This window comes from Dendropsophus ebraccatus, chromosome 10, assembly GCF_027789765.1.
Source record: "Dendropsophus ebraccatus isolate aDenEbr1 chromosome 10, aDenEbr1.pat, whole genome shotgun sequence".
In the NCBI taxonomy this organism is placed as follows: domain Eukaryota; kingdom Metazoa; phylum Chordata; class Amphibia; order Anura; family Hylidae; genus Dendropsophus; species Dendropsophus ebraccatus.
This window is the reverse complement of record NC_091463.1, coordinates 59,503,972-59,517,399: the sequence shown is the minus strand read 5'-3', so window position 1 is coordinate 59,517,399 and position 13,428 is coordinate 59,503,972. Positions and strand designations below refer to the sequence as shown.

Sequence of the window (13,428 nt, the reverse complement as noted above, 5' to 3'; positions counted from 1 at the left end):
ACTCCTTTGCATTTGCTGATTTGCACAATGGATGTCCTCTATGCTTCGTGTAGGGTTGGAGAACAAAAGCCCTAATTGCAGACAGCATATGGCTAAAAAAAAGTCACTGCTTCCCCATTGGTGACTCTTTTCTTGCCAAATCATAAACTTATATGCATAGATAATATATACTGTAAATGGCCTCACCTCCAGAATGGCTCTAGGTAAAGCCGGTGTACATGGACTGGAACTGCTTCCAGAACCAAGCCTGGAATGTTGTACAAAGCCCGTCCATTTTAGATTACTTGGGTCAACATTTGTAATTTTCTTCTCTAATATCTGGAATGATAATCAAGTCAAGGTTAAAATGATATGGATCATCTGAATCTGTGGGATAATGATGTAGGAATTAAATGTTGTTGTTTTTGTTAGCTGAAGTCATTATCATAAAGACTATTCTACGACCAGGAGGCACCATTACAAAGTTCATAGTGCAACTCTGTTATTTACTCTGTATTCCTTACCTTTAATTCCTTCATAGCCTCAGCGATTTTATGATTTGAAGTGTGCTTTGGTGACTCTAGGTTCTTCTGCATGTGGTCATGTTGGAGAAATAAGAGCTGGGTCTGATCTTTGGGCAAGGTCCGATGAAACTTCCGTTGATTTTGACTATCTTCAGTCTTCTGCCATTTAAAACAAAGTTTCCTATAACTTTCCATTCAAAATGTTTTCGGTGATTTATACAACTACTTAAAAAATGTGTAGCCAATTCCCCCAGCTAATATAAGAAATCGGAAATAGTTAATTCTCACTGGAAGAACTTAAATGATGATTTAAATGGTTATAGATGGGGAAAAAACAGTTAAATTATGAAAAAGATGATAAAACATTGAAAAGATGGATTTACCTATTTATTGTAAGAATATAAATGGAAAAAGCTTATAAGGAGTGTAAATACTACTCAATGATTCTGGAGATGGGAGCTAGTGGAGCGAAAAGGTCGCGTTTCCTATGGCAACCAATCAACTATAATTTTCGGAGAGAAATAAGCAAAGCAAAATAAACCGTGAATGGTTGCTATGGGGCAAAACTGTAATTTGTAAGATAGTAGTTTTGATTTTAACATAAGGATTATTGGAGTTTGTGTAGAATTGCAATACACCTTCTGGTATGTTTTAGAGAAGGTGTGGGCAGGGCAGTAGGTACTGTCTACTTTCTTTCCATGACCTTTTTTATATATATATATATATATATATATATATATATATATATATATATATATATAAAAACAATTTTCTAGATAAAAATCTAAAGTCTGTAGACTTTATCCTAAAATCCCCAACATGCCTGGCCACCCTTTGCCTGTCTAATCATGATGGGAATATTAGTTTTGCAATAACTGGAGAGTACAGTTTGTGCTCCGCTAATTTAAGTCATGACTAGAGATGAGCGAACCGGGTTCAGGTTCGAGTCGATCCGAACCCAAACGTTCGGTATTTGATTAGCTGGGGCTGCTGAACTTGGATAAAGCTCTAAGGTTGTCTGGAAAACATGGATACAGCCAATGACTATATCCATGTTTTCCACATAGCCTTAGGGCTTTATCCAACTTCAGCAGCCACCGCTAATCAAATGCCGAAAGTCCGGGTTCGGATCGACTCGAGCATGCTCGAGGTTCGCTCATCTCTAGTCTTGACTGATATGAATCAAATAATTCTCTTATGGATACATTTTGCAATGGTATCACCAAATATGAAACTCAAAGACCAACAGAAGCCAAGCCTTGTCTTTTTTTTTTATTATTATTTTCCTTACCATTTGAGACAGTGAGATTCCAGTTGGGTTGCTCTTTCCATCTGTTTTGTGCTTGAGAGCGTCATGCTTTAAAATGAAAAAATTGAGCCACAATTAAAATTAATTTTGTAATCAAATATCCATTTATAATTATTAAAATATTAAGGTTTCTGTAAGGTAGCTCTACCTCTGTGCTCTCCTTTAGCTATGTTCACACAATGTAAAAAAAAAGAGAAAAGGTAGATGCCTTTTCTATTTGAAAAGACGTCCGTTAGAGATGGGTAAATCTACAGTAGGAACTAAGTGAATCGATTAGTTCCTATCTGCATTTTGTCCATGAGAAGTTTCCCAGAACTGGATCCATCTTTTCCCAGCACCTGGGGAGGAGTGGCACAGAGTGGAGCAGACATCAAAGCCCGCAGCCTTTAACTATCAAATTCAATCGACTTTTCAATTAAAATTAAAGATACATCGACACATCCAAAGGGCAATTAGTCGACCTAAACTAGAATAATATACCAACAGCCATTACTGCACTGACGGGCAGCCAAACGGCAAAATGAAAGATGTCATTTAAAACTGGGAAAAAATGCTGTGTGAACATAACCTCTTACTGACATCTGTACTTATTACCCTATTTCAGCAGTAATACTATGATGCTCTAATTTCCAACAAAGTGAGGGCCGGATACACAAACAATTATTAACATCTCAACTCATGTTTGTTTGGACCAAAATAGCAACTGTTAGGATACTTCACACATACTTCATTTTTGTGGTTTGGGCAAGGAGATCTTATTCAGTGCAGCCAAAATGGCCTGCTTTTACTGTAGCTTTTCCTCAATGTCAATGAAGAAAACTGCAGTATTAAAAAAAATGTAATGCAAAACTTAATGATATAGTCATGTGTATTAACCCCTTAAGGTCAAAGCCTATTTTCGTTTTTGCGCTTTTGCTTATTCCATTTTAAGTTTAAAAGTCCATAGCGCTTGCATTTTTTCACCTAGAGACGTATATGAGCGCTTATTTTTTGCGAAACCAATTGTACTTTGCAATGACAGGCATTATTTTTCCATAACATATGCTGCGAAACCGGAAAAAAATCATTTGCGCTGTCAAATTGAAAAAAAAAAATTAATTTGTTTTGATTTCGGGGAGTTTTGCATTTACGCCGTCCGTCCTATGGTAAAACTGACTTGTTATCCATGTTCCTCAAGTCGTTACGATTACTATGATATATAACATGTATAACTTATATTGTATCGGATGGCCTGTAAAAAATTCAAACCATTGTTAACAAATATACGTTCCTTAAAATCGCTCCATTCCCAGGCTTATAGCGCTTTTATCCTTTGGTCTATGGGGCTGTGTGAGGTATCAGTTTTTGCGCCATGATGTGTTCTTTCTATTGGTACCTTGATTGCGCATATATGACTTTGTGATCGTTTTTTATTACATTTTTTCTGGATTTGATGTGACCAAAAATGCGCAATTTTGCACTTTGGAATTTTTTTGCGCTGACGCCGTTTACCGTGTGAGATCAGGAATGTGATTAATTAATAGTTCGGGTGATTACGCGCGCGGCGATACTAAATATGTTTATTTATTTATATTTATAAAATGGGAAAAGGGGGGTGATTTGGACTTTTATTAGGGGAGGGGATTTTTTATTAATAAAAACACTTTTTTACTTTTTTTTTTTACTGTAACTAGAAGCCCCCCTGGGGGGCTTGTATATAGACAGCACTGATCTCTCATAGAGATCAATGCTGTGTATATACACAGCAAAGATCGATTAGATAGGTCATAGATTACTATGGCCTGCTGCAGGCCATAGCAATCTATTGCCGATCCGGGATCAGCGTCATTCCGACGCTGAGGCCCGGCACGGGCAGAAGAACGGATCTCCCCCCCGCGATCGCATCGCGGGGGGGAGATCCGTCCCACTAGACACCAGGGACGTGCGGCGCAGTGCCTCTAAGTGCAGCTGTCAGGTTTGACAGCTGCACTTAGAGTCTTAATTAGCCGGCGCGGCAACGGGACCCGTGCCGGGTAATAGAGGCACTGCCCGGCTGCACGTGTCAGCCGGGATCAGCGCCGTTCAGAGCGCGGTCCCGGCGGGACCCCGCTCTGAACACCCCAAGCGGCACCATGACGTATCAGATACGTCATGGGTCGCTAAGGGGTTAAAGGAGAAGTCCAGGCAAAATAATTTTAAGATATGTTATTGCCCAACAAAAGTTATGAAAATTACTAAAAGACACTTATGGAAAATGCACCCATAGTGTTCTTTCCCAGCACTTACTGCAGCATGGTGTGTTCAGGTCTCTGTAAATTTGGTGATGTCACGTCACATAAACTGCCAACTCCTGCTGCTTCAGTCTGTCCCACTGCTGCAGCAGGTGTTGGCAGTTTATGTGACGTGACATCACTAACTTTACAGAGACCTGAACACTAGAGATGATCAGACATCGGGAATTTTCAAGTTCGATCAAACTCAAACTTCTCAAACCTTCGTCGTTCAATCGAACTTGAAAATTCCTGATGTTCGATCATCTCTATTGAACACGCCATGCTGTAGTAAGTTCAGGGGAAAAGCACTATAGGTGCATTTCCAATAATAAGTGTCTATTAGTCATTTTCAACTTTTGTTGGGCAATAACATATCTTACATTTTTTTTCCCCGGACTTCCTCTTTAAGTTCCATTCTGGGGCCTTTACTTTTTTCCCCAGCCTAAACCGATGGTCTTAAATATTGTTTCAATGCTGATTACCCCCAAATCTATTACTCTGGTCTGGATGTCACTTCTCTGCCATCCAGGATCTCAGAATTTCTACCAGCTATATCTTTCTTCTTCTCCTCCCCTCATTTCCTAAAACTTAACAGGAACAGAACAGCATTCATCATTCCCCCATCTTGATCTACTCCCCACTTAATCTTTCAAATACAGTAAATGACTGCAAACTCTCCGTTGTCTCACAAGTTTGTTGCCTAGTGAGTGTCTTTTATTCTGATCTGTCATTGAAATCACACATTCAGACCCTTACCACCCCCTGCTGCCTTCACCTCAAAACATCTCCCAAATCCACTCTTTTCTCAACCATAATTAAACAGAGTTACTGGTAGATGCCTCATCATCTCCCACTTGGACTACTGCAACATCCTGCTCTCAGCCTTCCATATATCACCCTTGTTTCCCCCTAATCCATCCCTAGCTCTGTTGCCCAACTACTCCCCCTCTGCCCTCGATCCTCCTCTGGGTCTCCCTTCTGCTGATCCCTTTACTGACTACCTGTTTTCCAGTGAATACAGTTTAACTATCATATAAACACTCATGCTTTTACCTACAATATCTCTGCCCTTGTAGGGAGGGTCATCTCTCCCTATGTACCAGTCTGTCATTTACTCATTTATCTATATTTGTACTTTATTTGCAATTTGTATGTTAACGCCTTAGCATATGTATAGAATTTCTATCATCTATACTTATGTATATGTATAGATAATAGAAAAGTAAAAATGGACCATCAAATACTGTGTAAATCTGACCTTATTCTCTGGGGTAGAGATGAGCGAGTAGTGAAATATTCAATTCGATTGGATTCGATTTGAATAGCTCCCGATATTCGACTATTCAATCGAATATCAAATCCCATTATAGTCTATGGGAGAAAAATCCTTGGGACTTGGAAATCAAGATTCGAGCACCAGGAGGTCACAAAGTGCACAATGAAACCTCAGGAAATGATGCCAACACCTCTGGAATGCATATGGGACAGCAGGGGAAATATGCCAGGGTACATGAATGTAAAGTACAAGTGTACCTTTTGGTCTAGCGGTACTTGCGTATGTATTAAGAAATAAATAGAAATAAAAGGCTGGTCAAGGCCTTCCCTGGACGCACACTGCGCAAATCAGTAGAGTCGAGATAACAGCTATATTATCCCCCCCACGCACACTGTATACAGCTTTATACACTATCAGTGGGTATACACACTGTGTATACACACTGCCTATGTCACAACAGCTTGTAAATGTCTTTTTTTCTATAGTTTTACGCCTTCACTGGAAGCAGACTGCACAAATCTGTAGTAGCAAGATAACAGCTAATATCCCACACACACTGTATACAGCTGTATACACTATCAGTGGGTATACACACTGCGTGTGACAACAGCTTGTAAATCTGTTTTTCTATAATTTTAGCCCTAACAAGGGCTTTTGGGGGGTCCCTTCCTACGTAACTTCACCTAAAGCCTTCCTCTCCCTGCTTTACAGAATGTCCCTCTCTAGCTCCAACCAGCAAGTGACACGAATCTCAAATCACTATTCTTTATTCAGGAGGTCACATGGTTTTGCCAGCCAATCACAGTTAGAGGGTTTTTTTTTAAGTCCTGCCTATTCCTAGTACCTGTCCCTACCCCTTCCATGTTTATTGGCTGAAAAAAGCGCTGGGGTTTGGGAGGGCAAAGCGAATAGAATACTTCGAATAGCTTACTATTCGATCGAATAGCTGTTCGATCGAATAGTATTCGTTCATCTCTATTCTGGGGTCATGACATGCAGTGAGTGCTGTTTGCTAGTAAAAAGTGAAGATGGAAGATCTTAAGTAGTCAACAGATTATTGGAGGAGATTATTCATGAGTGAGCCTGATTTATTCAAGAAGTACAACCTAAATGCTTTATAAAGTGTGTGTTCAAGCCTCCAATACTCCATTTTAATGAAATGCAATTTAGCACAGGCTTGAAATGGTACATGAGCTTAAAGGGAACCTTTAACATTGAAAATCTCTGCTCACTCTTACTTTGGTAGTAAAATGGTAAGAACGGGTGGTCATTTTTATATAAACATTTATGTACCTGTAGCTGTCAATGAAGTCAGTAGGACAGCCCACTTGACTACGTAGCTCAGAATAAACAGACATTTATATGAATAAATGACTAGTTATTTTGGAACTTTCTCCACAAATGATTCCTCCTCTCCATTACATGATGCCTTCAGATTGGACAGCATTTTTTTAAATGATAGGTTTCCTTTAATCAATCAATACAGTATCAAATAGAAGTATAGACCAAATTTTCATATAAGGATTACCAGGTAGGTTTTAGATAAAAACACTAACACAAACTACCTTGCTGTTCATTGAATTGCTAGGGCAACCTTTAAAGGGTCACTGTCGTATAATTTTTTTTTTGCAGAAATCAATAGTCCAGGCATTCAAAAAGACTTTTCTCAGGTCTTCCCCTCCCCTCCTCTCTCTCATCCACTGCTCAATATCAGAAAATCTCGACTCTTTTACATCAGTCAAGCAGAGAGCAGAGAACAAAGGATTACACAGCAAGAACTGTGTGAAAGCAGATATTCAGAGGTCAGAGAGGTCAGTGCTGACCTCAGAGGAGATAGCCTGGTGATGCAGCAGTAAATGAACTCTGTTGTCCTGTTTTGGTGCCTCATCTTGGAGGGAGAACTTCAAATTGCTTTTTCATGATAAAAATGCATTTTTCGGCTAATAAACCAATTAAAAAGTTTCATAAAATCGCCTGTACTATTAATTTCTGGAAAAAAAAAAATTTCAAGTGACACTTTAAGGGGCATTCACACTTTGTCTCTATCACTTCAATAAATCTGAAGAACAGTGGGGGTTTTACCTGAATAAAAGTCCTGGCATATACTGGTCCTAATATACCAGTCTGGGCATTAGTGAATAAATCCTAGTTTTCTTTTTCTTGTGCTACTGTGGATTATTTGGTTTCTTGGATGTACAGTCTGTGATTTTTAGATCACTGATACCTAGAGATGAGCGAACTTTTCAAAAGTTCGGTCCGACCGAATTTCGGATTTCTTCGGATTTCATAGTTTAAAGCATCTTTATGATACGGGGGTAGTGTATTTGGTTGAATTTAGGGCTCTACATGTCAGTAACATAATTATCTTTTCGATATCTCAAAGTCAATTTTTTTTTTTAGACTTCAATATTTACCATTACAGGGTCTATGCAGGAAACTCACCATTACAGGGTCTATGCAGGAAATTCACCATTACAGGGTCTATGCAGGAAATTCACCATTACTGGGTCTATGCAGGAAACTCACCATTACAAGGTCTATGCAGGAAACTCACCATTACAGGGTCTATGCAGGAAAAAGGTCACAAATGCAGTGAAGGAGCAGCAGTAGTCATTGGAGGCCAGTACAGGAGCAGCAGTAGTCAACATGGAGGCCAGGCAGGATCAGCAGTAGCCAACATGGAGGACAGTCAGGATCAGCAGTAGCCAACATGGAGGCCAGGCAGGATCAGCAGTAGCCAACATGGAGGCCAGGCAGGAGCAGCAGTAGCCAACATGGAGGCCAGGCAGGAGCAACAGTAGCCAACATGAAGGCCAGGCAGGAGCAACAGTAGTCAACAATTGGGTATATAGCACTTTTTTTAAGATATGCTATACACCTGAACCAGGTATTTTAGTCTCTCAGGATAAGACAGATATGATATACACACTTTCAATCAGAAGGGTCCAAGTATAGAAATTGGGTATATAGCACTTTTTTAAAGATACAATGCTATACACCTAAACTAGGTATTTTTGTCTCTCAGAATAAGACAGATGTGATATACACACTATCAGAAGTATAGGACTTGTATATCTGTACTGCACGTTTTGGTTCCGTGCACCCTTTTCCAATGCCTAATCTATCTTTCGCCGTCTCTATATTTTTCTCTCAATCACTAGATGTTTCTCCTCTCCGCTTTCCTAATCTTTCCTTTCCTTTCCCACAATATCTTCTCAGTAGTCTGTAGTACACAACAGCAGCTTGCTTCCTCTCTCTCTCTCTCTCCCTCTACACACCGCGTGTTGCGCTCATGTGACCGCTCCTTTTAAAGCAATACCGACGTCACACAGGAGGTGGGCTAGTACAAGATCCCTGCTAATTGGATGTGTTCCAGGCATCATGGGAAAGCGCTTTTCCCGCCCGGAGCACTTTCTGCTTTCTAGATAGCGTCTGCCATTTTAGAAAGCAAGAAGAAAAAAAAATCTGAGCGGATTTCCAAAAATCCGAATCCGATCGGACTCGGATTTTTGGGAAAATCCGACCGGATCCCATACCGGGCGAACCGGTTCGCTCATCTCTACTGATACCCTAATGTCCTGTAACACACTGCCACTATTTTTTCACCATTTTATGTCTCTACTTATTAGTTGCTTGTGAATTCCTAGCTTTAGATGGTTTTTTCTCCTCAAATACTGTGTAAATCTGACCTTATTCTCTGGGGTAGAGATGAGCGAGTAGTGAAATATTCAATTCGATTGGATTCGATTTGAATAGCTCCCGATATTCGACTATTCAATCGAATATCAAATCCCATTATAGTCTATGGGAGAAAAATCCTTGGGACTTGGAAATCAAGATTCGAGCACCAGGAGGTCACAAAGTGCACAATGAAACCTCAGGAAATGATGCCAACACCTCTGGAATGCATATGGGACAGCAGGGGAAATATGCCAGGGTACATGAATGTAAAGTACAAGTGTACCTTTTGGTCTAGCGGTACTTGCGTATGTATTAAGAAATAAATAGAAATAAAAGGCTGGTCAAGGCCTTCCCTGGACGCACACTGCGCAAATCAGTAGAGTCGAGATAACAGCTATATTATCCCCCCCACGCACACTGTATACAGCTTTATACACTATCAGTGGGTATACACACTGTGTATACACACTGCCTATGTCACAACAGCTTGTAAATGTCTTTTTTTCTATAGTTTTACGCCTTCACTGGAAGCAGACTGCACAAATCTGTAGTAGCAAGATAACAGCTAATATCCCACACACACTGTATACAGCTGTATACACTATCAGTGGGTATACACACTGCGTGTGACAACAGCTTGTAAATCTGTTTTTCTATAATTTTAGCCCTAACAAGGGCTTTTGGGGGGTCCCTTCCTACGTAACTTCACCTAAAGCCTTCCTCTCCCTGCTTTACAGAATGTCCCTCTCTAGCTCCAACCAGCAAGTGACACGAATCTCAAATCACTATTCTTTATTCAGGAGGTCACATGGTTTTGCCAGCCAATCACAGTTAGAGGGTTTTTTTTTAAGTCCTGCCTATTCCTAGTACCTGTCCCTACCCCTTCCATGTTTATTGGCTGAAAAAAGCGCTGGGGTTTGGGAGGGCAAAGCGAATAGAATACTTCGAATAGCTTACTATTCGATCGAATAGCTGTTCGATCGAATAGTATTCGTTCATCTCTATTCTGGGGTCATGACATGCAGTGAGTGCTGTTTGCTAGTAAAAAGTGAAGATGGAAGATCTTAAGTAGTCAACAGATTATTGGAGGAGATTATTCATGAGTGAGCCTGATTTATTCAAGAAGTACAACCTAAATGCTTTATAAAGTGTGTGTTCAAGCCTCCAATACTCCATTTTAATGAAATGCAATTTAGCACAGGCTTGAAATGGTACATGAGCTTAAAGGGAACCTTTAACATTGAAAATCTCTGCTCACTCTTACTTTGGTAGTAAAATGGTAAGAACGGGTGGTCATTTTTATATAAACATTTATGTACCTGTAGCTGTCAATGAAGTCAGTAGGACAGCCCACTTGACTACGTAGCTCAGAATAAACAGACATTTATATGAATAAATGACTAGTTATTTTGGAACTTTCTCCACAAATGATTCCTCCTCTCCATTACATGATGCCTTCAGATTGGACAGCATTTTTTTAAATGATAGGTTTCCTTTAATCAATCAATACAGTATCAAATAGAAGTATAGACCAAATTTTCATATAAGGATTACCAGGTAGGTTTTAGATAAAAACACTAACACAAACTACCTTGCTGTTCATTGAATTGCTAGGGCAACCTTTAAAGGGTCACTGTCGTATAATTTTTTTTTTGCAGAAATCAATAGTCCAGGCATTCAAAAAGACTTTTCTCAGGTCTTCCCCTCCCCTCCTCTCTCTCATCCACTGCTCAATATCAGAAAATCTCGACTCTTTTACATCAGTCAAGCAGAGAGCAGAGAACAAAGGATTACACAGCAAGAACTGTGTGAAAGCAGATATTCAGAGGTCAGAGAGGTCAGTGCTGACCTCAGAGGAGATAGCCTGGTGATGCAGCAGTAAATGAACTCTGTTGTCCTGTTTTGGTGCCTCATCTTGGAGGGAGAACTTCAAATTGCTTTTTCATGATAAAAATGCATTTTTCGGCTAATAAACCAATTAAAAAGTTTCATAAAATCGCCTGTACTATTAATTTCTGGAAAAAAAAAAATTTCAAGTGACACTTTAAGGGGCATTCACACTTTGTCTCTATCACTTCAATAAATCTGAAGAACAGTGGGGGTTTTACCTGAATAAAAGTCCTGGCATATACTGGTCCTAATATACCAGTCTGGGCATTAGTGAATAAATCCTAGTTTTCTTTTTCTTGTGCTACTGTGGATTATTTGGTTTCTTGGATGTACAGTCTGTGATTTTTAGATCACTGATACCTAGAGATGAGCGAACTTTTCAAAAGTTCGGTCCGACCGAATTTCGGATTTCTTCGGATTTCATAGTTTAAAGCATCTTTATGATACGGGGGTAGTGTATTTGGTTGAATTTAGGGCTCTACATGTCAGTAACATAATTATCTTTTCGATATCTCAAAGTCAATTTTTTTTTTTAGACTTCAATATTTACCATTACAGGGTCTATGCAGGAAACTCACCATTACAGGGTCTATGCAGGAAATTCACCATTACAGGGTCTATGCAGGAAATTCACCATTACTGGGTCTATGCAGGAAACTCACCATTACAAGGTCTATGCAGGAAACTCACCATTACAGGGTCTATGCAGGAAAAAGGTCACAAATGCAGTGAAGGAGCAGCAGTAGTCATTGGAGGCCAGTACAGGAGCAGCAGTAGTCAACATGGAGGCCAGGCAGGATCAGCAGTAGCCAACATGGAGGACAGTCAGGATCAGCAGTAGCCAACATGGAGGCCAGGCAGGATCAGCAGTAGCCAACATGGAGGCCAGGCAGGAGCAGCAGTAGCCAACATGGAGGCCAGGCAGGAGCAACAGTAGCCAACATGAAGGCCAGGCAGGAGCAACAGTAGTCAACAATTGGGTATATAGCACTTTTTTTAAGATATGCTATACACCTGAACCAGGTATTTTAGTCTCTCAGGATAAGACAGATATGATATACACACTTTCAATCAGAAGGGTCCAAGTATAGAAATTGGGTATATAGCACTTTTTTAAAGATACAATGCTATACACCTAAACTAGGTATTTTTGTCTCTCAGAATAAGACAGATGTGATATACACACTATCAGAAGTATAGGACTTGTATATCTGTACTGCACGTTTTGGTTCCGTGCACCCTTTTCCAATGCCTAATCTATCTTTCGCCGTCTCTATATTTTTCTCTCAATCACTAGATGTTTCTCCTCTCCGCTTTCCTAATCTTTCCTTTCCTTTCCCACAATATCTTCTCAGTAGTCTGTAGTACACAACAGCAGCTTGCTTCCTCTCTCTCTCTCTCCCTCTACACACCGCGTGTTGCGCTCATGTGACCGCTCCTTTTAAAGCAATACCGACGTCACACAGGAGGTGGGCTAGTACAAGATCCCTGCTAATTGGATGTGTTCCAGGCATCATGGGAAAGCGCTTTTCCCGCCCGGAGCACTTTCTGCTTTCTAGATAGCGTCTGCCATTTTAGAAAGCAAGAAGAAAAAAAAATCTGAGCGGATTTCCAAAAATCCGAATCCGATCGGACTCGGATTTTTGGGAAAATCCGACCGGATCCCATACCGGGCGAACCGGTTCGCTCATCTCTACTGATACCCTAATGTCCTGTAACACACTGCCACTATTTTTTCACCATTTTATGTCTCTACTTATTAGTTGCTTGTGAATTCCTAGCTTTAGATGGTTTTTTCTCCTTGTGAACACTAAGGGCACTGAAATGACTAGGTCAACTTATCACATTAGAATGGTTATACACAGGTGAGTCATGTAGGAGCAAATAAGTGCATCAGTCAATAGGCAGGTGGACATTCACCTATGGATATCTGAACAAAGACCTAGATTTATTAATCTGTGTGAAGCAAAAACTAATGTAATTTGTCCAAAACAACCAATTACAACTTTAATTTTATTAGCGCTTGTTAAGATATAAATGCTGAGCCGTGAGTGAGCTATAACTAAAACCAATATATAGAACCAGAATTAATCGATCAAGGGGCTGCAAGGATTATGTACTAAGAGCTCGTATTCTCTCACTTGGAGGCCATTGTTGATGGATGTGTAGTGACCAATTCTTCTGTCTCCCAGCTGATGCCATTGAAAGTGTTCCTGCCTGGCATTGGATGTGCTTTAAATTATAAGGGCAAAGTAATATAAATACAATAGTAAAATGTAGATGTCTTTTTGATAAAGTGAACTTTTTCAAAGCTATTTCCATTACATTTCTTGTTTGAAATGTTTCTTCCAAATGTCTATTTGCTAGGCCTAAAATACAACACCTATCCCATTGTGCTCCGACCACATAAAATCCCTGTGAGGCTGACACCCTGCCGAATCAAAGTGACCCTTTCCTGCTTGCATTCACTTTGAAATGTTAAGCTCTCTTTTATTTTGTGCATCTGGCGATATTTCA

At 40.0% G+C, this 13,428-nt stretch overlaps 1 protein-coding gene across 2 annotated transcripts in view; it reads right to left on the bottom strand.

Moving 5' to 3' along the window:
• Positions 1–13,428, bottom strand: part of NRK (Nik related kinase) — a 212,176-nt gene that overhangs the window by 78,102 nt on the left and 120,646 nt on the right. For both annotated transcript variants that reach the window (XM_069942941.1, XM_069942940.1), the window contains exons 14-16: positions 1,795–1,860; positions 504–662; positions 187–318 (exon numbers count right to left, since the gene is read on the bottom strand). In XM_069942941.1, the coding sequence (XP_069799042.1) occupies positions 187–318; positions 504–662; positions 1,795–1,860 (357 nt within the window). The remainder of the gene's footprint in view (positions 1–186; positions 319–503; positions 663–1,794; positions 1,861–13,428) is intronic.